The sequence below is a fragment of the Lipotes vexillifer genome, unplaced genomic scaffold, assembly GCF_000442215.2.
Source record: "Lipotes vexillifer unplaced genomic scaffold, Lipotes_vexillifer_v1.1 scaffold213, whole genome shotgun sequence".
Taxonomy (NCBI): domain Eukaryota; kingdom Metazoa; phylum Chordata; class Mammalia; order Artiodactyla; family Lipotidae; genus Lipotes; species Lipotes vexillifer.
This window is the reverse complement of record NW_006780610.1, coordinates 1,627,304-1,654,010: the sequence shown is the minus strand read 5'-3', so window position 1 is coordinate 1,654,010 and position 26,707 is coordinate 1,627,304. Positions and strand designations below refer to the sequence as shown.

Sequence of the window (26,707 nt, the reverse complement as noted above, 5' to 3'; positions counted from 1 at the left end):
TAGTTTTCCACCTCCTGATCAGCACTTGGTGTGGCCAGTCTTTTTAGTTTTAGCCATTTTAAAATTAATATGGCAGCTCATTGTGGTTCTCATTTGCCTTCCCCTAATGACTTCTGTTTAGTATCTTTTCATGTGCTTAGTTACCAACCGTATATCTTCTTTGGGAATGTATCTTTTCAACTCTTGCTCATTTGAAAAAATTGGATTGTCTCTTTTCTTACTGTTGAGTTTTGAGGGATGTATGTGTGTGTTTCTGGACCCAAGTCCTTTATGCAATATATTCTTCTTTTTTTTCCTTTTTTAAATGTTGTGACTTAGATGGCAAAGGGTAGACAGATTGGGGATGGTGATTTGTATCACTTTTAAGTTACACACATTCTGCCTCTGGTTCACTTGGGATCTCTGGAGGGAACACCCTTGGCTGTGACACAGATTCCATTGTGTTGATGGAGAAAGCCTGAGGTGCTCTCTGCCAGCTTAGAAGGAGCAGATCATGACAAGGATGAACTGAGGCAGAACAACATGGTGGCAGACACACATTGTGGACAGAACTTTTCTAAACTCATGAGAGACACTATCAAGAACTTCAAGGAAAAACTGGGTGAGACATTAACAGGAACGAAAAGTCCTGCATTACTAGATGGGCAGAAGAGCAGCCAAGCCATGGCTTGCTTGTTGGCATGTATTCTCCTAGGCTGTGGTTTGTCTTTTTATTCTCTTAACAGTGTCTTTCGAAGGACACAAGTTCTTAATTTTGATAAATTTCAGTTTATTAACTTGTTCTTTTATTTATTTTTATTAATTAATTTTATTTATTTCTGACTGTGTTGGGTCTTCGTTGCTGTGCACGAGCTTACTCTAGTTGTGGTGAGCAGGGGCTACTCTTTGTTGCAGTGCACAGGCTTCTCATTGAGGTGGCTTCTCTAGTTGCAGAGCGCGGGCTCTAGGGCGTGCAGGCTTCAGTAGTTGTGGCTCGCGGGCCCTAGAGCACAGGCTCAGTAGTTGTGGCGCACGGACTTAGTTGCTCTGCGGCATGTGGGATCTTCCCGGACCAGGGCTCGAACCCGTGTCTCCTGCATTGGCAGGCCTATTCTTAACCACTGAGCCACCAGGGAAGCCCAACTTGTTCTTTTATTGATTGTATTTTTCATGTTATGCCTGAGAAATCTGCCTAACCCAAGAGCACAAAGGCTTTCTATGTTCTCTTCTATAAATGTTACTGTTTTAGGTTTTACATTTAGATCTATGATCCATTTGGAGTTAATTTTTGTGTATTGTGTGAGTGATGGGTGGAAGTTCTTTTTCTAAAAATATGAACATCTGAATGTTCCAGAATCATTTGTTGTAAAGACTGCTTTCCCATTGAATTGAGAAATTGCCTTTGCGCTTTGCTGAAAATCAATTAGCCATATGTATGTAGGTCTGTTTCTGGACTTTATTCTGTTCTGTTGATCTATTTGTATACCCTGATGCCATTACCACACTCTTGTGTTGCTTTTTTCAAACATAAAATACAGTGTTATGAAAGCTATATTACACATAGAGACAGGAAGTAGAATGGTGATTGCCAGGGGCTGGAGGGAAGGGGAAATGGGGAGTTATTGTTTAATGGGTCAGTTTCAGTTTTTCAAGATGAAACAAGTTCTGTGGATGGATGTTGGTGATGGTAGCACGGCAGTGTAATGTCACAGAACTGTACACTTAAAAAAATGGTTAAGGTAGTAAGTTTTGTTACGTGTATTTTGCCACAGTTTTTTTAAGCTGTATTGTGCAATGTCTGGTGCAAAATGAGTACTCAGTCATTTCAGTTAAGTGATTTTTAAAAATCAAGACCCAGAGAAGTTAGCTGGCAAATGATGGGGGGTAGAGGTTTGAATCCACAGCCGAAAGGCATGTTATTTCACTCTATTACACAACTGCCTCAGAATTGTGATCCTCTTCCCCAGTGTGACAAAGCTTGGATTTAAGAATCTCAAGATTTAAGAGGTATTCTAGATCAATCTCTTTAGTACTAGTGACTTACTAAAACAGAAATGTGGGGTATTTGAATTTATCCTTCTCTTTCCCCAGTCTTCCTAATCATGCTTATGCACTTCTGTTTCTTGAAAATTGCTCTTCTTAAATCTCAAGACATAAAGTTAACTTTTTTGGGTATTTTTTAATATTGTAGTGAAGTATGCATAATATAAAATTTGCCACTTTAGCTATTTTTAAGCATACAGTTCACAATGGCATTAAGTATATTATGTTGTTATGCAACTATCACCACCATTCGTCTTCAGAACATTTTCATCTTCCCACACTGAACCTCTGAACTCATCAGACATTAATCCCCCATTCGTCCCTCTCCCCTGCCTCTGGTAACCACCGTTCTGCTTTCTGCCTCTATGAATTTGACTATGGTGCGTTTTTATAAGTGGAAACCTATGTCTCATTGTGACTTGCTTATTTCACTTAGCGTAATGGCTTTAAGATTCATTGAGGTTGTAGCATGTGTCAAATTTCCTTTCTTTTTAAGGCTGAATAATATTCCACTGTTTATATACCACAATTTGTTCATCCATCCCTTGATGGGTTCTTGGATTGCATCCACCTATTGTAAATAATGCTGCTATGAACATGGGAACAAATAGCTCTTCAGGTCACTGCTTTCAGTTCTTTTGGGTGTATATCCAGAAGTGAAATTACTAGATCATATAGTAATTCTGTTTAATTTTTGGAGAAACCATCATACATTTTGCACAGTGGCTGAACCATTTTACATTCCCACCAACAATGCACAGGGGTTCCAAATTCTCCACATTTTTGCAAACAATTGTTATTTTCTGTTTGTTTGTTTTTGATAATAACTATCCTAATGAGTGTGAAATGGTATCTCATTGTGATTTTGATTTGCATTTCCTACTTACTGATGTTGAACATTTTTTCATGTGCTTATTGGCCATTTGTGTATCTTCTTTGGAGAAATGTCTGTTTAAGTCCTTTGCCCATTATTAATTGGATTTTGTTGTTGTTGAGTTTTAAAGCTTTATATATTTTGGATATTAATCCATTAACAGATAGATGACTTGCAGCTATTTTCACCTGTTTTGCAGGTTTTCTTTTTACCACATGGATAGTATCCAAATTTCGGGGTACAAAAGTTTTTAATTTTGATATAGCTCAGTTCATCTGTTTATACTTTTGTTACGTGTGCTCTCAGTATCATGACTAAGAAATCATTTCCAAGTCCAATATCATGAAGCTTTTCCACTGTTTTCTTCCAAGTGTTTTATGATTTTTAGCTCTTAGATCTATTTTTTCCTTTTTTCTTTTCTTTTTTTAATTGAAGTGTAGTTGATTTACAATATTGTGTTAGTTTCAGGTGTACAGCAAAATTATTGTTATACATATATTTTTCAGATTATTTTCCATTATAGGTTATTACAAGATATTGCATATAGTTTCCTGTGATATACAGTAAATCCTTGCTGCTTATCTGTTTTTTTTTGTTCTGTTTTTTAATTTATTTATTTTTGGCTGCGTTGGGTCTTCGTTGCGGTGCGCAGGCTTCTCATTGTGGTGGCTTCTCTTGTTGCAGAGCCCGGGCTCTAAGCCCATGGGCTTCAGTAGTTGTGGCTTGCAGGGTCTAGAGTGCAGGCTTAGTAGTTGTGGCGCACAGGCTTACTTGCCTCGCGGCTTGTGGGATCTTCCTGGACCAGGGCTCAAACCAGTGTCCCCTGCATTGGCAGGCGGATTCTTAACCACTGCGCCACCAGGGAAGCCCTGCTTATCTGTTTTATATGTAGCAGTTTGTATCTGTTAATCCCATAGTACTCCTAATTTATCCCCCCCTTCCCCTTTGATAACCATAAGTTTGTTTTCTGTGTCTGTGAGTCTGTTTCTGTTTCGTATATAGATTCATTTTTATTATTTTTTAGATTCCCCATATAAGTGATATCATGTGATATTTGTCTTTCTCTGTCTGACTGACTTCATTTAGTATGATATTCTCTAGGTCCATCCATGTTGCTGCAAATGGCAATATTTCATTCTATTTTATGACTGTGTAATATTCTGTTGTGTGTGTGGGGTGTGTGTGTGTGTGTCTTCTTAAGCCAGTTGTCTCTTGGTGGGTGCTTGGGTTGTTTCCATCTTGGGTATTGTGAATAATGCTACTGTGAACATTGGGGTACATGTATCTTTTCAAATCAGAGTTTTTGTCTTTTCAGGATATATGCCCAGAGGTGGAATTGCTGGATGATATGGTAGCTTTATTTTTAGTTTTTAAAGGAATCTTCACGCTTTTTTCCATGGTGGCTGCACGAGTTTACGTTCCCACCAACAGTGTAGGAGGGTTCCTTTTTCTCCACGTTCTGTCCAGCATTTGTTATTTGTAGACTTTTTGATGATAGCCATTCTGACTGATGTGAGGTGATATCTCATTGTGGTTTTGATTTGCATTTCTCTGATAATTAGTGATGTTGAGTATCTTTTCATGTGCCTGTTGGTCATCTGTGTGTCTTTTTGGAGAGATGTCTGTATAGGTTTTCTGCCCATTGTTTGATTGGGTTGTTTGGTTTTTTGATACTGAGTTGTAGGAATTGTTGGTATATTTTGGATATTAACCCCTTGTCAGTCACATCATTTGCAAATATTTTCTCCTGTTCCATAGGTTGTCTTTTTGTTTTGTTGATGGTTTTGTTTGCTGTGCAGAAGTTTTTAAGTTTCATTAGGTCCCATTTGTTTATTTTTGCTTTTATTTCTTTTGCCTTTGCAATCTGATCTTAGATCTATTTTGAGCTAATTTATGGTATAAGGTAAGAGTCTAATTCTTTTGCATATGGATATTCAATTTTCCCAACGCCGTTTGTTGAAAAGACTGTCCTTTCCCCCACTGAATGGTCTTGGCACCTGGAAAATCATTTGACCATATATGCGTGGGTTTATTTCTGGACTCCTCTATTTCATTGGTCTGTGTGTCTGTCTTCACTCGAGTACACACTGCTTTGATTACTGTAGCTTTGTAGTAAATTTTGAAACCAGAAAGTATCATATTTACAACCTCATTCTTCTTTTTCAAGTTTGTTTTGGCAGTTCAAGGTCCCTTGAGATTCTATGTTAATTTTAGGATGGATTTTTCTATTTCTACCCCCCACCCCCAAAAATCATTGGGATTTTGATAGGGATTGCATTGAATCTGTGGGTTGCTTTGTATAGTATTGACATCTTAACAATATTGTATTTCAGTCCATGGACATTTTCATGACATATCTTGCCATTTATTTGTGTCTTCTTTAATATCTCCAAGTTTTTTTAATATATAAATTTATTTATTGATTGGTTGCTGCTGCACTGCGTCTTCGTGGCTGTGCGCGGGCTTTCTCTAGTTGCTGTGAGCGGGGGCTACTCTTCACTGTGGTGTGCTGGCTTCTCCTTGCAGTGGCTTCTGTTGTTGTGGAGCACATGCTCTAGGCATGCGGGCTTCAGTAGTTGTGGCACTCAGGCTCAGTAGTTGTGGCTCGTGGACTCTAGAGCGCAGGCTCAGTAGTTGTGGCGCATGGGCTTAGTTGCTCCGCGGCATGTGGGATCTTCCCAGACCAGGGCTCGAACCCGTGTCCCCTGCATTGGCAGGCAGATTCTTAACCACTGTGCCACCAGGGAAGCCCTCTCATCAAGTTTTAATAGTTTTCAGTGTGCAAGTCTTTCACTTCCTTGGTTTATTCCTGTTTTTTTGATGTGATTGTAAATGGAATAGTTAACTTCCTTTTCAGATTATTTATTGTTAGTGTATAAAACCACAAGGGAGGGAATTCCCTGGCAGTCCAGTTGTTAGGACTGTGTGGTTTCACTGCTGTGGGCCCGGGTGTGATCCCTGGTTGTGGAACTAAGATCCTGCAAGCTGTGCGGCGTGGCCAAGAACAAAAAACACAACTGGTTTTTGTATGTTGATTTTGTATCCTGCAACTTTGCTGAACTTGTTTATATGAATAGTTTTTTTGGTATGGAATATTTAATATATGTAAAATCATGTCATCTGCAAACAGTGATACTGTATTTTTCTTTCCAATTTGGATGCCTTTTATTTCTTTTTCTTGCCTAATTGCTCTCACTAGGACTTCCAGTACTGTATTGAATAGAAGTGGTGAATGTGGATATCCTTCTTCCTGAGCTTAAAGGAAAAACTTTTAGTCTTTCACCATTGAGTATAATGTTAGGGTTTTTCATTCATGGTCTATATTATGTGGAGGTAATTTTCTTCTACTCCTAGTTTGTTGAGTGTTTTGTATTTTTTAATCATGCATGAAAGGTTGTTGAATTTTTCAAACACTCTTCATCAGTGGAGGTGATCATGTGAGGTTTTTTCCCTTCATGCTCTTAATGTGGTGTAGTACACTAATCGGTTTGTGTATGCTTTACCATCCTTGCATTCCAGGAATAAATCCCACTTGGTCATAGTGTATAATCCATTTTAATATGCCATTGAATTCAGTTTGCTAGTATTTTGTTGATGATTTTTGTATCAGTGTTCATAAGGCATATGGATCTGTAGTTTTCTTTACTTGTAGTCTTTGTCTGGCTTTTGTATCAAGGTAATGCTGGCCTCATAGAATGAGTTAGGATGTATTACCTCTTCAGTTTTTTGGGAAGATTAACTGTTGATGCTGTTCTCATCCAAGCTCTCTTCCTTACTGCTATTGATAACTGAAATGAAGATACCATATGGGTGCTGTAAAGGAAACATGAAAATTTTTATTCAACCACAGTAGTAATGAAAAGATTATAAATTGAATAAACAAAATAATGTATTTCCCTTATCCAGTTGACCCTCAAAAAGTTGTATTTAGGTTGTAATGTACAATAATTGTGACAGTTCCTCAATCTGTTACTATCTTACATAAATAATAGGAATGTAAATTGGAACAAATTTTCTGGTGCAGAATTTGGCACTATGTAGAGTCTTAAGAATTATGCATCCTTTGACCCAGCAATTCCGTTTATAGAACATTGTCCTAAATATTACATATAATAATGCAGAGTTAGAAACCATCATGCCCAGAAACAGGGACTTGAGTAATAAACTGTGATACACACATGAACTATAAAGATACTGATGTTGAAGAAAATTTTACAAAACAATGTATAGTTTGAGTCCATTAAAATACTGCTATTTAGGCATTAAAAAGCCCTCAAACCTAATATTACCTGTTAACAGTGGTCTGTTTTTGGGTAGTGATAGTGTAGATTGTTGACATTTTTATTTTTACTTCTCTGTTGATCTATATTTCTTAAACAATAAAGGATATTAATTTTATGAAAAAACAGCAAAAGATATTTTTGAAAATGAAATGAAGTTAGAAAGCATAGTTAAATCCCATGACAGAATCACTATCTAAAAATAATCTTAGTAGGCTGGGATGATGAACTGAATCCAGGATAGATGAATAGGTAGGTAGATAGACTAATAAGTAAGTCATATTTCTGGATTTTAAAAAAACAACTGTAACCAATATGGAAAGTGTGAGGTGGGGCCTAATAGCAGCATATGTAAAAGACTTAAAAGTTGTAATTTACTCTAGCCACTTTCCGAATGTAAGCAGCCAGCTGTTGTCTTCCCATTCCATCTCATACCCAGCTTAGTCTCTTCTAGGGAAACCTCCCCTGCTTCCTCACCAACGGATGTAAAGTCTTGTCACTGTTTGCCCTATCTGTTCTATTGGTCTTTTCTGACTTTGTTCAAGTTACTGTCTACTTGGAGTCCTGTTTCCCTCACTTTTGAATTTTCAAACTTGACCCGTACCTCAGAAATCCAGCTCAAGTGCTACCCCCTGCTGAGAGTCTGTCATAGTGCAATCACATTTTACTCAAATTTATGTAATTCTGGGAATTTCACGAGTTGAGAAATTAAAATCAATAAGATTTTTCGCTTTATGTGCAAAATTTGAAATAATGAAAATCCTCCTCTATTAAAAGTCACATAATTTCCTGTTGCCATAGGACATGCAGCTTTAACAAGTACCAGATATTTTTGTCATTTCTTTGTAAACTACCAGCATTCTGAACTGTGGAGTATTAATCAGCACTATTGCTGGAAAACTTTCCCCAGAAGCAGTCACTTTAAATGGAAACTAAATGTTGTAAACTCTCAGGAAGAAGGCCAGATGATGACCATGATACTACTTGCTGTAAAAGATTAAAGTTAACACCTGGTGGGGAAAGTAGAGTTTTAAAACACACCTAAAATAGTTGTAGAATTGTGCATTCTGAAAAGTCTTGTAGCACAGTAATTAAGTGTGGGCTCTGGAGTCAGATGACCCTAGTTCAAATCCTAACATTTAATACCAGGTGTCTTTTGGAAAATAACTTAATCTCTCTGTGCTTTGGTTTTCCCATTTTAAAAATGAGCTGATGCCACAGCAATCAGAGAAGAAAAGGAAATAAAAGGAATCCAAATCGGAAAAGAAGAAGTAAAGCTGTCACTGTTTGCAGATGACATGATACTATACATAGAGAATCCTAAAGATGCTACCAGAAAACTACTAGAGCTAATCAATGAATTTGATAAAGTAGCAGGATACAAAATTAATGCACAGAAATCTCTGGCATTCCTATATACTAATGATGAAAAATCTGAAAGTGAAATCAAGAAAACACTCCCATTTACCATTGCAACAAAAAGAATAAAATATCTAGGAATAAACCTACCTAAGGAGACAAAAGACCTGTATGCAGAAAATTATAAGACACTGGTGAAAGAAATTAAAGATGATACAAACAGATGGAGAGATATACCATGTTCTTGGATTGGAAGAATCAACATTGTGAAAATGACTCTACTACCCAAAGCAATCTACAGATTAAGTGCAATCCCTATCAAACTACCACTGGCATTTTTCACAGAACTAGAACAAAAAATTTCACAATTTGTATGGAAACACAAAAGACCCCAAATAGCCAAAGCAATCTTGAGAACAAAAAACGGAGCTGGAGGAGTCAGGCTCTCTGACTTCAGACTATACTACAAAGCTACAGTAATCAAGACAGTATGGTACTGGCACAAAAACAGAAAGATAGATCAATGGAATAGGATAGAAAGCCCAGAGATAAACCCATGCACATATGGTCACCTTATCTTTGATAAAGGTGGCAGGAATATACAGTGGAGAAAGGACAGCCTCTTCAATAAGTGGTGCTGGGAAAATTGGACAGGTACATGTAAAAGTATGAGATTAGATCACTCCCTAACACCATACACAAAAATAAGCTCAAAATGGATTAAAGACCTAAATGTAAGGCCAGAAACTATCAAACTCTTAGAGGAAAACATAGGCAGAACACTCTATGACATAAATCACAGCAAGATCCTTCTTGACCCATCTCCTAGAGTAATGGAGATAAAAACAAAAATAAACAAATGGGACCTAATGAAACTTCAAAGCTTTTGCACAGCAAAGGAAACCATAAACAAGACCAAAAGACAGCCCTCAGAATGGGAGAAAATATTTGCAAATGAATCAACTGACAAAGGATTAATCTCTAAAATTTACAGGCAGCTCATGCAGCTCAATAACAAAAAAATAAACAACCCAATCCAAAAATGGGCAGAAGACCTAAATAGACATTTCTCCAAAGAAGATATACAGACTGCCAACAAACACATGAAAGAATGCTCAACATCATTAATCATTAGAGAAATGCAAATCAAAACTACAATGAGATATCATCTCACACCAGTCAGAATGGCCATCATCAAAAAATCTAGAAACAATAAATGCTGGAGAGGGTGTGGAGAAAAGGGAACACTCTTGCACTGCTGGTGGGAATGTGAATTGGTACAGCCACTATGGAGAACAGTATGGAGGTTCCTTAAAAAACTAAAAATAGAACTACCATATGACCCAGCAATCCCACTACTGGGCATATACCCTGAGAAAACCATAATTCAAAAAGAGTCATGTACCAAAATGTTCATCACAGCTCTATTTACAATAGCCAGGAGATGGAAACAACCTAAGTGCCCGTCGTCGGATGAATGGATAAAGAAGATGTGGCACATATATACAATGGAATGTTACTCAGCCATAAAAAGAAACGAAATTGAGCTATTTGTAATGAGGTGGATGGACCTAGAGTCTGTCATACAGAGTGAAGTAAGTCAGAAAGAGAAAGACAAATACCGTATGCTAATACATATATATGGAATTTAAGAAAAAAAATGTCATGAAGAACCTAGGGTAAGACAGGAATAAAGATACAGACCTACTAGAGAATGGACTTGAGGATATGGGGAGGGGGAAGGGTAAGCTGGGACAAAGTGAGAGAGTGGCATGGACATATATACACTACTAAATATAAAATCAATAGCTAGTGGGAAGCAGCCGCATAGCACAGGGAGATCAGCTCGGTGCTTTGTGACCACATAGAGGGGTGGCATAGGGAGGGTGGGAGGGGGAGAGATGCAATAGGGAAGAGATATGGGAACATATGTATACGTATAACTGATTCACTTTGTTATGAAGCAGAAACTAACACACCATTGTAAAGCAATTATACTCCAATAAAGATGTAAATAAAAAATAATGAGCTGATGTTAAATCACCTAGCTCTTCAGGTTGTTGTATTAAATGTTCGTAGCATGTAAAGCTCTTAGGAAGATACCTAGTGCATACTGTGTGCTCAAAACCAATAACTATGGTTATTCCACTGGAAAAATTAGTCTTCAACCACTTGAGTTTTAAATTGGAACGCATCCCTGCATAAAATATGACCATCATGAAGAAGAGAATTCTCCTTCCTTGATAGTTTCAGAGAATAGGATGCTACCAATCTCTTTGAAACCATGTAGTAAGGGATGTATGAAACCATGTAGTGAGGAATATAGATAGAATTGGGATAGGGAAGAGATTCTTTCCTTCACTGTAAACATAATAATACTTATTAAAGAAAATTTGGGAAGAATTTCAGAAAATTATAAAAATGATAGAAAATTGTTTATAATCCTACTACTACTCCAGTGCTAGTAACCATATTAGCCGAGTTCCTTCTAGTTATTTTCCCTGTGCATTAATTTTTTGGGGGTACAAATACATTATGACTACAACACATACACAGAACTGGAGGATATTTAGCCTAGAGAAGTAAACTGTTGTAGCATTCCAGGTGAGGGATGTTGGGGGCCTGGTCTAGGTCACTGGCTGTAGAAATAAAGCATAAGATCACAGACAAAGGTTTTTCTGCAATTGAATCAGCAAACTTTGGTGTGGTGGTTTCAAGGACAGGTTTTTTTAGCTCTGGCTCCTGAAAAGAAGCAGATGGAACATAGGAGGAAGAACATATTTGCTGGGGAAGATGTTTGTTTTCAACATGTTGAATTTTAGATTTGACTAGGACATCCAGATGGAAATGTCTAACAGGCATTTGAGGTATATAGCAAGGACCTGAGAGATAATCTGCCTTGGATATGAATGAGAGCACCCCTGTAAGAATGTTTAAAATAATCAAAGATGGTACCTGATTGGGCTAATTTATCTGATCTCTCAGTGTATTTAGCTCTTTAAGGGCAGGATAAGAGTCTTCATCTCTAGTACCCAGCACAGTATTGCCACATAGTAAGCTTTTGTAGCGTAAATGAATTTACTGAAACAAAGAGAAGAGGCCATTAGTTTGGTCTCTGAAGAATGCCAGTGAACTTGAGGGAGTCTTAGTTATCATTTATTGCCCCTTTCTTATTCAGTTTTGTTGGTGTCTAAAATTTAAATGTCTCAAGAAAAATAAGAGACTTCCATTTTTCTTTTCTGCTTCTGATGGAATTTTGTTTACATGAGATACTTAAAATGTCCTTTGGATGGCTATAATTCATTCAGTTTCATCTTGCATTTTTAAAAAAGATGATAGTGAAGATTGTTCCAGTGATTCTTCCAATGTCCAGAGTATGCTCATAGTGGACATGTTAAGGACACCTCCTTAATGTGATTAACATGTAAGGGGGGAAGACATTTAGGAATATAAAAAATATATAAATCAGTATAGGGAAAAACGTAAACATAAATAGTCATGCGATATTGAATCTTTGAAATTGTGTAACTTGTTGGGAGTCTTAATGGAATGTCTGTGTCAGAAGACACTAGATTGGTGGCAGGAGCTTCTGAGTGGGAAGGTGGACTGTGGAAAGAATAACCTCATCTGTATGCACTATGCCCTTCTCTTTGCATACTTTAGCCAGTAGTTGGTTAATTTGCATGTGTGGTTTCAACTATCATGCTGTGTTGACTCATTCTGAAAGCTCCACGAGGATAGGCCCCCATCTCTTTCCTCCCAGTACCTAGCTCCTTACTAGAGCAGGCTATCAAAAAATATTTGTCAAATGAATAGAATGATGAGTTTATTCAGTAAAATGGTAAATTTATTCAGTAAACATTTAATGAGACTTGAATGTCCTATGGAGATGGAAGTGGGTAGAAGAGTGTTAGGCCTGTAAAGATTGATAAGATAAATCTGACCTCAGGAGCATAAAATCTGCTACTGAATATAAATTTGTAAAGCCCTCTGGTTTTCAGATTAACCAATGCAGACAGTAAGTAATTTGCTGACCTAAAACAATTTCTTTCTGACATAGATTTTAATAAATTTCTTCAGAGAGATTATGTGAAATCTTTTTTACGTAACTGATAAGCACACGATTCTGCATTCCTTCTCTTCACTGTTTTAGCTAGAAAGGATTGTTGTGGGGTCAGTTTTATGATCCTGTTATTATTGTTTTTTTCTTATTTTACTAAAATTCGGGATTTGATTAGATGGGGACATAATGCTTTTCTGAAAATAGAGAAAGAGCCCGCTTCTCTAAAGTGACTGTGATAAAGCAGCAAGATACTGAATTGAAATGGGTGTACTAAAATAGTTTAACTGGCTTGATCATTCAAGTATGCAAAGATCAGATAATCCAATGTGTTAGTTAAGAGAGCTTTTACTGTATATGGTATAATGGTTGATCATATATTTCCCTGTTAAGTTTGTTTTAAATAATCAAGACCAGTCAGTTCTTAATTATCAGAACAGATATAGGGACTGTTATTGTGAAAACTGCAGAAAAAACTGCAGAAGATCAGTGGAATCCTGCAGTGCCACCACAGCTATTTGTAGTTTGCTAAGCAGAAAAATCAGAAGACAGGAAGTTAGAAGAAATTATTATTGAAGTAGCCTTAACTCCCTAGCCCAGTCAGAATGTGTGTTCTCGGGGTGGGGGCGGGGACTTGCACAATTCAAGTCTTAACCTAATGAGATGTATCAGTTAAGCATAAGCAAAACCTATTCAGTTGTTAGAGGAAAGAAATATATTAATAGTAGGGAGAGCAACTTTGTGGAACCTAGAAAGAGAGACCCCAAAGCAGAATTTGGCAGATTTTCCACACTGTCCAAAGAGAACAGAAGCCAGCTTTCTGTCGTCATTTGAACACATGTAATTTGTCAGGCTTTATTGTGGTTGTGTTTTCCTTTGTTTTAGATTCTAAACTCACCAGATAACCTCTTATATCAAAGTATGGGGAATGGGGACCCCAGGTGGTAATATGACTGTCCCCCATTGTAAACAAATAAACTGGCATTTGGCATGTATATTAGTTTTTGAAATAAACTTCATTAAAAATAAAAACCTCAGCCTTTTATAAATTGGTAAGTATAAATTAAGCCTAATAAGTTCTACGTGTGTAGAAAAAGCTGAGAGGGCTACACTCAGCAATAAGTCTTTTGTGTAAGTCAGGAATCATATTCTTATCCTTGTATACCCAGTGTATTGGCACATGGTTGGTGTTCAATTTAATGTTGTATTAATGAAACATTACTGAATTTCAGAGATGGTAACTCCAGACCTCTAGTGAGAACAACTATAGGCGTATTATGGCTTTTTTCTTAGGTTTATTCTCATGTCAGAAGAGCAGTCTGCCTTTTCTTTAACTCAGCAGAAACAATTTATTAAGTGATGAAAATAGAATCCTCTAAACAAACCAAATGCAAATCAAAACTGCAATGAGATATCATCTCACACCGGTCAGAATGGCCATCATCAAAAAAATCTACAAACAATAAATGCTGGAGAGGGTGTGGAGAAAAGGGAACACTGCTGCATTGTTGGTGGGTATGTAAATTGATACAGCCACCATGGAGAACAGTATGGAGGTTCCTTAAAAAACTACAAATAGAACTACCATACGACCCAGCAATCCCACTACTGGGCATATACCCTGAGAAAACCATAATTCAAAAAGAGTCATGTACCAATATGTTCATTGCAGCTCTATTTACAATAGCCAGGACATGGAAGCAACCTAAGTGTCCATCAACAGATGAATGGATAAAGAAGATGTGGCACATATATACAATGGAATATTACTCAGCCATAAAAAGAAACGAAATTGAGTTATTTGTAGTGAGGTGGATTGACCTAGAGTCTGTCATACAGAGTGAAGTAAGTCAGAAAGAGAAAAACAAATACCGTATGCTAACACATATATATGGGAAAAAAAAAGGTCATGAAGAACCTAGGGGTAAGACGGGAATAAAGACACAGACCTACTAGAGAATGAACTTAAGGATATGGGGAGGGGGAAGGGTAAGCTGTGACAAAGCGAGAGAGTGGCATGGACATATATACACTACCAAACGTAAAATAGATAGCTAGTGGGAAGCAGCTGCATAGCACAGGGAGATCAGCTAGGTGGTTTGTGACCACCTAGAGGGGTGGGATAGGGAGGGTGGGAGGGAGGGAGACGCAAGAGGGAAGAGATATGGGAACATATGTATATGTATAACTGATTCACTTTGTTATAAAGCAGAAACTAACACCATTGTAAAGCAATTATACTCCAGTAAAGATGTTAAAAAAACAAAAAGGCAAATAAAAGGTGTATGCATCTATTAGACAAAAAGGAAGGGGTAGTGCATTTGAGAACAAAGATAGTCTTGTTTGTTTCATTGTCTTTATTTTTTTTTAATAATTAAAACTCTAACTTTATTTTTTAGACCTTATTGCAATATGCAAGCAGCAAGAATGCATCAGAACATATTGTGTATCTTCTGGAGGTATATCGACTTGCCATCCAAAGCTTTGCCAGTGCTCGCCCATATTTAACTACTGAATGCGAAGATGTCCTCTTAGTGCTTGGCAGATTAGTACTGTAAGTTTAAGAACTTAAATCCCTCTTAAAATTGAGTATTTTTGGTTGTAATGTTTGCCTGACTTCTCTTTACTATGGCATCACATTGTTCAAAGCAACATCAGGGTCATACCTTTGAATGAAATTTCCTTTGCTCTGAGCCTTTATATTCACATTTTCAGGAGATAAAGTATAAGTGAAGCTCCAGCCAAGCGACATAATCTTTAATTGCCTCGAGTCTCTTTTCCTACTCAGGCTTAGAATGATGCATTTTCTCTCTGTCCTTAGGAATAGATCAAGTGAAGTGACAAGAGTATCTGGAAGCTGTGGTCGTCTTTGAGGAACACTTTGGGGGGAAACACTGTGAAATTCTGCAATACAGTTATATTATTTGAACTAAGAATTATACTAGCAGAAAATATCAGGGTACAGTATAAGATTACCACCCCAAGGGTCCATGATAATCTAGCTGCTGTTTTAATATTTGGCTGCCTAATAGCAGACAGAGTTACACCTTTAATGTATTTATTTGCAAATTGAAAAAATACAACAGCTGTTAGTTTTTAGTTGTGGAATCACCTTGATTCAGTTTGCAGATTGTTTGGTGAGATAAATTCTAGTCTGGGTGGTCCATTTTATTTTTCTCTGGCCTTACCTGTTTTCCTTCCTATTTTCCCAAACCCCAAACCTCTAACTTTATACTTTTTTTTGCAACATAAACATTCCTGGTTTTATAATCCCATTATTCCTCCTCTAAAGCCTCATAGTTTTTCTTTTTTCTCTTTTTCAAAGTTGAAAAGTTAATATAACAGTGTTGAATGAAATTTTGAAGAGTGAAAAACAAATTTAAAATAGTCTATATAAATGTAAAATGTATATTCAGTATCACTGTCATACTGTACTTGATTATGACTATAACCACCATTATATACTGACTTAGTTATTCATATTCTAGGAGTTGCTTTGAATTACTGCTTTCAGTGTCTGAAAGTGAACTGCCATGTGAAGCCTGGGTACTCTTCCTTCAGTCTTTACAGGTGAGTTGATGTGGCCTCAAAAAAGTTCTCTGTTTAGGTATTCAAGGCATGTAGTTAATTTCTCCCAGCAAACTAAAATTGGAAACTTAGAACAAAAACAAATTCATTATATATTGGTAGTAAGTTCATGAAATGAGGAGGCCTTCCAGATGAAGGGAGTGTGCTAAAAGTTTTTTTCCCTATCATTTGGTTTTGTTAGCCTTTACATAGCTTAGAAACAACAAGAAAAGTTTTCATTCTTCAGACACAAAGTTTTAGGCAGAACAAAGCTATTAAAAATGTAAAATTGTATATGTTTATAAGGTAGCAGTATTTGCTTCATTGATAGTACACTTATCTAGTAATTTCCCCCTAACACTTCAGGGACTTACAATGCTAAGTCCCTTAAACTGTCAAAATAGTCATCAGAGATTCTGTGCATGCATTTTCAACAGGAGAGCTACGTTGGCTCTTATATTGGCTTGGTTATCAGAATTCTTAGATGAGCAGATCAGAAAGTAGCAAGTTGGGGAGGGGAGAGTAAGGTAGGAGGAAAAACAATAGGAAGCAAATTTGCCTGTTACCAGTAGAGATAGAAAAACTATTTAAAGAAAATAGACATAATAAGTAAATAGCTACCATCCATTTATTATCATTAATTATGTACCAAACAGTACTCTACATTGTTTTTACATTTTGTATCTTTTTTTTTTTTTTTTTTTTTTTTTTTCGGTATAAATTTTTTAAATAAAACTGGCAGTAAGAAATTGATATTTCTTTGTGTAATTTACAAATGATTACTTTCTAATCTCAGAAGTAAAGTTACGTTATACTTATAGAATTACTTGCTATGATTTTTTTTTTTTATTTTTTTTTTTTTTTTGCGGTATGCGGGCCTCTCACTAATGTGGCCTCTCCCGCTGCGGAGCACAGGCTCCAGACGCGCAGGCTCAGCGGCCATGGTTCACGGGCCCAGCCGCTCCGCAGCACGTGGGATCCTCCCAGACCGGGGCACGAACCCGTGTCCCCTGCATCAGCAGGCGGACTCCCAACCACTGCGCCACCAGGGAAGCCCTACATTTTGTATCTTTTAATCAAATTGCAAACCTTATACCGTAGAAATCATTTGAATCTCCATTTATAAATGGGGAGATAGGCATAGAGAGGTGAATTAGCTTGCCCAAAGTTACACCTAGATTAATACCTAGAGCTTGCTTTGTTTAACTGCTTCCTCGAGGACACAAACTCCATAGTAGCTTGCACCTGTTTCATGAAGGCATAAGTAAAGATTTGCATGTTAACAGGCACACCTCATTATCTGGAAATTCTTTCCTCCAGGATAAAAAATCCAAAATGAAATGATATAATGTTAATCTTTAGATTTTCTGTTTGAGGAGAAGAATTCTTTGTCGTGTTCTTGGCCTGATTTAATCCCTGTAATGTCCTAACTCTTCACATATTCATACAGCTGCTGTTAAAATCATCTTTCATACAGAGCATATTGATTTTGTCATTCTGCCTGCCAGTAGTTTTGTCCTGGCATACGACATTCTAGAAGGGCAAGTGTACTTATTCTTATTAAGGCTGTTACTATTATTATTAGTAGTATCCTTTGAAGAGAGAATACTCTCATATTTCTTTGTTCTTTTCTTAGATTGTATGCCTGAATAAAATATTTGCCTTCCCTCCGACCTGTGTAACTTTGCCCGGTATTTATCAGACATTTAGGATATATATATTCACATTTCTGAATATGTGTTTAATAAATGCAGTAGAGGTACAGATAAATATAAGACATGGTCCCTGTAGAAATCTGAAACATAAAACCTTGAGGTTTTCTTATTTTAGGTGATAAATGGATAAGGCAGCAGGTAGTTTTGAGGATACTTTTGGTAAGAGAATAGTTTTACAAGAGCAGGCCACAGAGAGCATTCTCAACCACTGTTCATAGCTTGTGTAACCCTTCCAGACCTTTTCATTATGGATATAAAAATACGTTCTGAAATGAAATTTTAAATAAAGGAAAATGAGATCCTGTTTTTTTGCAACTTTTTTTAACTTAATGATTTTAACATGGACATGTATCTAGGATTGCATATGTAGCTCTCCCTTGATGACTGCCTGGGATTCTGTTATGTGGCTGCACCATAAATTATTTGGCCAAATCTCTTTGCTGTTTATTGTAAACAGTGCTAGAGTGAACATCTTGTGCTAGTATTTCTGTATTGTAGATTTCAAGATACGGATAGTTTTACCTTAAAAAAGAAAGAAATCTAAGTTTTTTAATTACTTTTAAAATTCCACCATAGTTTTTAAGGACTCTATTTAATGTTATTTTTTATTTTTTTAAAGTGCCTGCCTCCCTGCCTCCCTCCCTTCCTTCATTCCTTCCTTCTTCTCTCTTCATTCATTTATTCATTCATTGGCTGCACTGTGAGGCTTGTGGGATCTTACTTCCCTGACCAGGGATTGAACCCATGTCCCCTGCAGTGGAAACGCAGAGTCCTAACCACTGGACCACCTAATGTTATTTTTTAAAAGTAACTTTGCTATAATATATATATGTGTATGTGTATATATATGTAATAAAGGATTACACATCATTCTTACTCAGAATAAACTGTATTTTGAACAGATGAAAAATTAGAAAATTGTTTTTGTTTTTAACCCAAACAGTGGCTTTTTATTTTAGTTGCTATGTATCATGGGGGTGACAGTGTTCTGCTAAAGTGTAATGGTATAGGGCTGTTAGGTATTACAAATATGTTAACCAGACACAGCACATTCCGACATAGAATCTTCATCTTCACTACAAAGTAAATGCCTGTTGTCCTAAGTTAAGGAAAAAGAAGCCTGAGGACAGGTCAAGCCATTTCAAGCCATTAAAGGAAAATTATAGCATTTAAATATTGCTGTTAGTTAACTGTTAATTGGAAATAGCACTTTCTGTGTCAGTTTTAAAACCTTTCTTAGCAGAAGATAACTCAGTATATGGGTGTGTGTGTGTGTGTGTGTGTGTGTGTGTGTGTGTGTGTATTAAAACCCTGTCATTCTGACATGAAAATTAAGGGGAAAAAAGCGAACTTTATTTTTTATATTTCACTTAGGTGAATATAAGATTATAGTCTTAGGTCTGTGAACATTTTTAACCTATATTTTATTTTCCAAAGAAATACTGCTACCAGTGAAAGCTTATGTTCCTTGAGAATTTCAGCAGTCTAAAATAAGGGAAAACAAGTTAAATTTTTAGAATATGGAAACAACCAATAATCCTCACTAGTAATAAAGGACAGTGAGATATATGTTTAATTATTTATGTCAAGTTAAATTTCTGACCCCTTACCTCCCCGCCCTTTGTGTATATAAGTATTTTAAAGAATAAACTATCAGCAATTATATTTTGTTTGTTTTCTGAGGAGATAGAATGACAGCTAATAACTTACATTTCCATGACTTTTAGCTAGAGCCATCTATCATTTTTCTGTGTACTTTTAAAATTTTTTGGCTGCGTAGCATGTGAGATCACAGTTCCCCCACCAAGGATTGAACCCGCGCCCCCTGCATTGGAAGCAGAGTCCCAACTGCTGGACCGCCAGGGAAGTCCCTGGAGCCATCTATCATTTTAAAAGTCCTTTGATAGAAGAATTTAAACAATTAAAAAGATATATAACAATAGATGCCATTAAGTCATACTTCTGTTAGAAGGAATAGGTTGCCTGTGTGAATACTGCAGAATCTTTTTAAAAGAAATCTGTGCCAGTGGCCTTAAAATAATTGAGTAATTCAAGGATGGAAATTGAATTGTGATAATTTTACCTAGGAGAATTCAGGAAAACATTTTAAAGGTACTCTTTAACTTAGTGAAAATGCCCTAGTTTCATTTTTTAAAAAGCAGCAACAGAATTTCACAAAACTTTGAGGATAGTTTTTTTTTCTGCTTATTTATTTTTAGGAAATCCAAGATATAGGTCTTTTCATAGACATTCAGATATATGGAAAGGGCAGAATGACTTTTTATATTGCCTGTTTTCTGGATATGCTTTTTCTTTCTTTTTTTTTTTTTTAAGGAGTCACATGATGCATTATTGGAATTTGGGAATAATAACCTACAAATACTGGTTCATGTTACCAAGGAGGGGGTGTGGAAAAACCCTGTTCTTCTTAAAATTCTGTCTCAACAGCCAGTAGAAACAGAAGAAGGTAAGCTTAAAACTATACTGACTTTTGAAGGAGGATTTAGTTCTAAGAGAATTAAAATTTTTTTCTGGGTTAAAATTTTGTGAATTTCACCTGTGTATCTATAACCAATCATTCTCTTATCCTTTGAATAGTAAAAACTAACCATTAGCACTTAATGTTTTGCTTAAGGATTCTCGAATATTTATGTAGTGTTTTAAAAGTATCCCTTTATACTTGTTTTTTTTTTTTTTTTTTTTTGGTGCGATGCGGGCTTTTTGCGGTGCGCGGGCCTCTCACTGCCGCGGCCTCTCCTGTTGCGGAGCACAGGCTCCGGACGCGCAGGCCCAGCGGCCATGGCCCACGGGCCCAGCCGCTCCGCAGCACATGGGATCCTCCCAGACCGGGGCACGAACCCGCGTCCCCTGCATCGGCAGGTGGACTCTCAACCACTGCGCCACCAGGGAAGCCCTATACTTGTTTTTAAATGTTGCATTGACTGACAGTGTTTATGCAGAGTTCCTGAGATAGAAATTAATAATCTGCTTCCAGTCCTTGGTATATAGTAGAACTTTGCTTATAATGATATTTTGTTTACTGGTTACTACAGCTGAGGATTATGAAAAAAAATTACTTCTTATTTTAAATTTATGAAACGTTGGAATTTAGCGTTTTTATAGAGATATGCAAAGAAAGAAAATTCTTACAAAGTTGTCAGTTTAAGTCCAGAAGGTTTATGGGTTTGAGTTGACATAGTTGACATTTGCATTTTAGACACACAAAATATATCATTTTATATGTCCAACAATTATGATTTCATTTGCTTTAAGTTAGTGGAAAGTTAAAAAGGATCACATTCTGTTAATTATGTTTCTGGAATAAGAATGAGTTTCAGAACAGTTTTTATTTATACTTTAGATAGATCTTTTTTAAATTTTTATTTTATTTTAAAATTTTTTTAAAATTTATTTTTGGCTGTATTGGATCTTTGTTGCTGCACACAGGCTTTCTCTAGTTGGGGCGAGCAGGGGGGCTACTCTTCGTAACGGTGCATGGACTTCTCATTGTGGTGGCTTCTCTTGTTGCAGAGCACGGGCTCTAGGCATGCGGGCTTCAATAGTTGTGGCACGGAGGCTCAGCAGTTGTGGCTCGTGGGCTCTAGAGCACAGGCTCAGTAGTTGTGGTGCACAGGCTTAGTTGCTCCACGGCATGTGGGATCTTCCCAGACCAGGGCTCGAACTCGTGTCCCCTGCATTGGCAGGTGGATTCTTAACCACTGCGCCACCAGGGAAGTCCCATTTTTGATAGATCTTTAGTTCAGGTCTCAGGACAGGCCTTTTGAATGTTGATATCTTAAAATATTACAGTTAGCTTATTCATTCACCAAGTTTGATAACCTATTGTATACATGCTGTTTGGGTTTTCCCGTATAGTCAGAAGATTGATAATAAGAGTGTTTAGATTTTCTCTTTGTCCCTTTCCTCTGATAATTCTACTGCTTATCAGTTATACAGACAAGGAAAAAAAATGAATAAGGAGAATAGCTGTTAAATAGAAAATAGATTGCTATTTATTGTTTTCTGTTGAGGTTCCCAGTAAATGGCATCCTTTTGTAAATATAGGCAGGTGGAGGCTAAATTATTGCCTTTATTATTATTAAAAGTTGTTAGAGGACAGGGCCAAATAGTTGCAAAAGTATCCCAGAATTAGGCAGATCCCAGTCCAGATAAGGCTCCAGGAGTGAAGAATGCATGACCTTTGTAGATAGGCCCAAGCCCCAGAGGGAAAAGATGGAGTTGCATTAAATGTCCCCAATTATTTTCCCCAACGTACTAATCAGATATATACCCCCCACCCCAGGAATTAACAGTACTCAATTTCTTTTCACATAGAAAAAATCAAGAAATGGGGAGAAGCACTGTTTACCTAATATCCCATGGTATCCTATATATTCAATAAAGATTAAGTTAAGTACCCACTATCTATAAACTGAATCGGTATAGGTTACCTACATATGTAAGGAATTTTTCTGAGAACCACAGTATAAGTGGTGGGCAGCCTGTTGCCTGCTTACTTCTGCAACTGGCCCTTACTAATTTCAGGTCAACAGATTTAGAAAGCCTCCTTTATAGCTCCATTGCCCTTGCAGCCCAGATATCAACATATTTGATGCTAGAAAGCAGTGACTATCATTTCATTAATTGCCTTTTTTCAATAACATAGTAATCAGAAGCATAAAAGTACAAAGTGTTTGGCCTCCCAAGTAACTCAGTAAATGCTTTTTGGTTTAGTTTTTTGAATTAAAAAAAAAAGTGTATAAGAATTTTATTTTTCCTGCCACAAATTCTTGAATTTTGTAACCCCGTCCCCACCAAAAAACAGTCATTACTGAAGTATATAATAAGTGCCAGCTGTTGACACTTCTGCCTGGCATGATCAGCAGGGAAATGAGCAGGTCCTCCCACCCAGAGGTCACCCCAGCAGCCTACCACAGGTCTACCTCAGGTCACCCCAGCAGCCTACCACAAAACGTAGGGCTGGCAAGACCAAGCCCAGCCCCACTGATGGTTCCTGACTTGAGCCCCAGTGCCCACAAACCACCCCTGGTTCCAGTGGTGATGGCAGCAGCCCACAGCCCTAAAGACCTCAGACCCATCAACCTTGGAGACCTCCCTTCCACTGTACTAGAGTGGTTCCAACTAGAGGAAACCCAGAGCTACCATCTGGTATCTGCCAGTTTTTCCAGCTGACCTGTGCCCTACCCAGCACCCTCCTTCCCCCCTTAATTCATGACATCAAAGCACTGGCTTTTCCCCATTTTTCTTGAGACTCAGGAGGGCCAAAGCAGCAGCCTTTTGTTCTTTTTTTTCTCTCCCCTACCACGGGTTGAAGGAAGAGATCCATCCTAATTGTTCAGAGGTACTAACTTCCTCCCCTAAATCAATCTGAGAAGGAACCAGCCGGCTCTTACTTCTTCCTGGTGGTTTTTCTTTCCCACCCCAGTTCATTTTTTCCCTTCTACCACCTACCTCTGAAGCCATTTTATGAATTGTCATGTGCCACTTGAGCCTTCAGTAAAAACAAAAACACTCTTTTCTGTTAAAAAAGAAAAGAACAAAATTTTTAGCTGGACCTTAAATGTTACCATTTTTTACATGTTGAAGTATATATGAGGTAAACTGTCATGATGTTTGCACCTTACTTTTAAGTGCCTGAGAAAAAGAAAAGCTAGATAAAGAAATATGGCAAAACAGTTCAATTGTTGAACCTAGATGGAGGAGAGGGTATATGATTAAACATTTTTTTTGTATTAAAATGTTTAGAAAAAATAGTATACAGAAGGGATTACAGTTGGGAGTGAGGCATCTTAGTGTACACTTCATTGTGTCATTTTAAATATTGAAATGTATGGATGGATTTCCTTTTTAAAAATACAGTTAAGTATTGATTTTAACATAACTTAAAATGATTTTTAAAATGCAAGTTTGATCTGTTTGTTAAAAATTGATATAGTGGTTTAACTGTGGCTGTAATATGTTGAGTAAAATAGTTTTACCTCATAGAAATAATAGCTACGATTTATAGAGTGCCTGCTATGTGATGGGCACAGTATTAGTGCTTTCTATCTCCTGTAATCCATTAAACAGGCAAGAGATTACACATGCCCAAGGCCGTGTAGTTAAAACTGTGGAGGCAGGATCTGGGCCCAGATGAGGAGATATCTAAAAGTTTTTGATTGATTAAAGTGATAACCATTGGTTGCTAAAGACATGGTTTTATTAAACATCTGTAATATATAAAGCATTGTGCTTAGTGCTGTAGGGAATACAGAAGTTAACAAGGCATGGTATTTGTACACAAATTGCTGACAGTGTAATAAGGGGGATATCAGGGACAAATAATAGCAAGTAGTATCGAGCATTTACTCTGCCTGGCCCTGTGCTTCGTGTCTTACTTGCATTCCGGTATTTCATTTATGATTCTTTCATCTCTTTGGGATAGATATTACTAACCTTTTCATAGATGAAGAAACTTGAGGCTCAAACAGGTCTACTAATTTGTCCAAGGGCTTCACAGCTAGTATATATGAGAGTCATGATTTTTGTGATTCCACAACCTGAGATCTTAACCTTCATACACTCTAATCATTTATTATTGTACTTAAAGAGAAAACTAAGTGTGGCAAAAGAAGTAAAATGCTGTGGGAATTTAGAAGGGAGTGGGTTGTATAGATAACGTGCCTGTTTTCAGGTGTGAGATTTGTGAAAATGCATACAAGTTGGTAGAGCAGATAAATAGAGCATAATCTGATATTAGGCAGTTTAGGATGTGGGGGACAGATGTGGCAGGAAATAATATGGAGGAACTAGGTTGGAGAGAATTTTAAAAAGAATTGCTAGGACACAGTAACTAAGTTGATTTCCTTAGGAAAGGAGTTGGCAAGGAAGGATAATGCCAAAATTTCATTTCTTTATGATTGAGAGAATACCATTACTGAAAATAGAAGTAAGCAACGAGGAGCTATTTGAGATATGATTGTGAGTTCATTTTGTGGGATTTAGTGCTTGTGGGACTAAAATAGAGAAAAGTCCAAATGCAAATGATCTATTTTCTGTCCATGCCTTTTGACCTTGACTGTGTATTAGAGTGTCTATGGAATTTAAAACCAACACACACACACACACACACACCCAAGGTCCAGGCACTACCTGCTAAATCAAAATCTCCAGGGTTGGAGCTCTGGAATACAGACCTTTTTGAAGTGCCATAGGAAACAGGCACCTTCCACCTATAAGTGCTGGGAGTGTAAATTGGTGCAATCTCTGGAGATTAATTTGGCAATAATTTCACTTCTAGGAATTTTTGCTATAGATACACTTGTGCATGTATGAAATGGCCTTTGTACAGGACTGTAAATTGTAGCATTATTGACAGTTGTCAAAGATTGGAAACAACTTGCAAGTGTATCAGGAGGGGATTGGTTAAATTAATTATATCCCTACAGTGGAACAATACTTATTTGTTCAAAGTATTGAGGTAGCTCTCAATGTACAGTGATGTGATAGAATGACCTGTATGATATAGTAAGTGGGAAAAGAAATATGTCTTCTGTACTAAGAATGTTTCTGGAAGGATAAACAAAAAATTGGAAATGATTATTGTTTCTTGGGGAGAGAGACTAGGGGACTGGAGTCAGAGTAGGAGGGAGACAACTTTTAACTGTATACCTTTTGGTGTGCCTTTTGAATTTTGTGTCATTTGCATATATGGTGTTACCCATTTTTTTAAAAAAGAGAATTTTAAAATCTCTACAGTTGATTCTGATATTTAGTTAAGATTGGGCCAGTGGTCTCTCCCTCCCCTCCCCACCGTCCCGGTGGTTTATCATTAATATTAATGATTTCTATTCCACATGTGGCCTGTAGACCTAGTAGCATGGCAATTACCTGAGAGGCTTATTAGAAAAGCACAGTCTCAGGTCCCATCCCAGACCTACTGAATTAGCATCTGCATTCTACTACAATTCCCCTGGTGGTTCAGAAGGCACTTTCAAGTTCAAGAAACACTGTTTTAGGTGAACCACCTAAAGCAGTTTGTTTGCTTGCCACTCATCTTGACATGTATATTCCCACCTCTGTTCTTTAAATAATACTGTGTAACGATGCCACACACTTGTTAAGTATTTACTATTTGTAAATCGAGGGCTTGTCCAGAACACTGTACAAATCTGTGTTCAGGTGCTTAATATTGAGTACTGCTCAGAGCAGCATTTTCCAAAGTGTGTACTGAACCAGGAACGTAGATTTTACGTTGTGCTAATGATATGTGTAAAAGGGTTCTCTGGTCAAATCAGTTTGGGAAACATTGGGTTAAATAAAAGTGAACAGTTTTCTTCATTGCAGGACTGTTCAGAGATTTGACCAAGGAATCCTTTTTTTTTCTAGGACTATCTCTCAGGTCTTTTGGTCGGTGGAACACACTTTGAGAAATGCCTGGTTTAGAGGAAAGACCACCACTGGCTTTGGAATCCTTGGCAAGTTACCTAATTTCTCTGAGTATTAATTTTCCTAACCTTAAACTGGGGATAACAATACTTGCCTTGGTGGTGGTGTGAAGAATAAATGAGAGGTATATAAAAACAGTCAGCTTAAAGCTTGGTACCTCATAAGTGTACAAGTGGTAGTTGTTAATATTACACAGGATACTTGCCTTTTTGCCTTGTACTTAAGTTTATAGTTCATTTCATTGTTCCTTACTATCCTTATAAGAAAGTGAGGGAGGAGAAGGTGAAAGAATGAATTTTGATGAAATGTTAGTAGTAGCTTTATTAAAAGGTATGGTGTTCAAAACAAAACTACTAAGTAATGTGGGAATAATTAGCAACAT

The 26,707-nt window shown here is 37.1% G+C and overlaps 1 protein-coding gene across 1 annotated transcript in view; it reads left to right on the top strand.

Moving 5' to 3' along the window:
* Positions 1–26,707, top strand: part of RLF (RLF zinc finger) — an 83,011-nt gene that overhangs the window by 16,810 nt on the left and 39,494 nt on the right. The window contains exons 2-4 of the mRNA XM_007453756.1: positions 14,995–15,149; positions 16,084–16,165; positions 20,212–20,344. Coding sequence (XP_007453818.1) covers positions 14,995–15,149; positions 16,084–16,165; positions 20,212–20,344 — 370 coding nt within the window. The remainder of the gene's footprint in view (positions 1–14,994; positions 15,150–16,083; positions 16,166–20,211; positions 20,345–26,707) is intronic.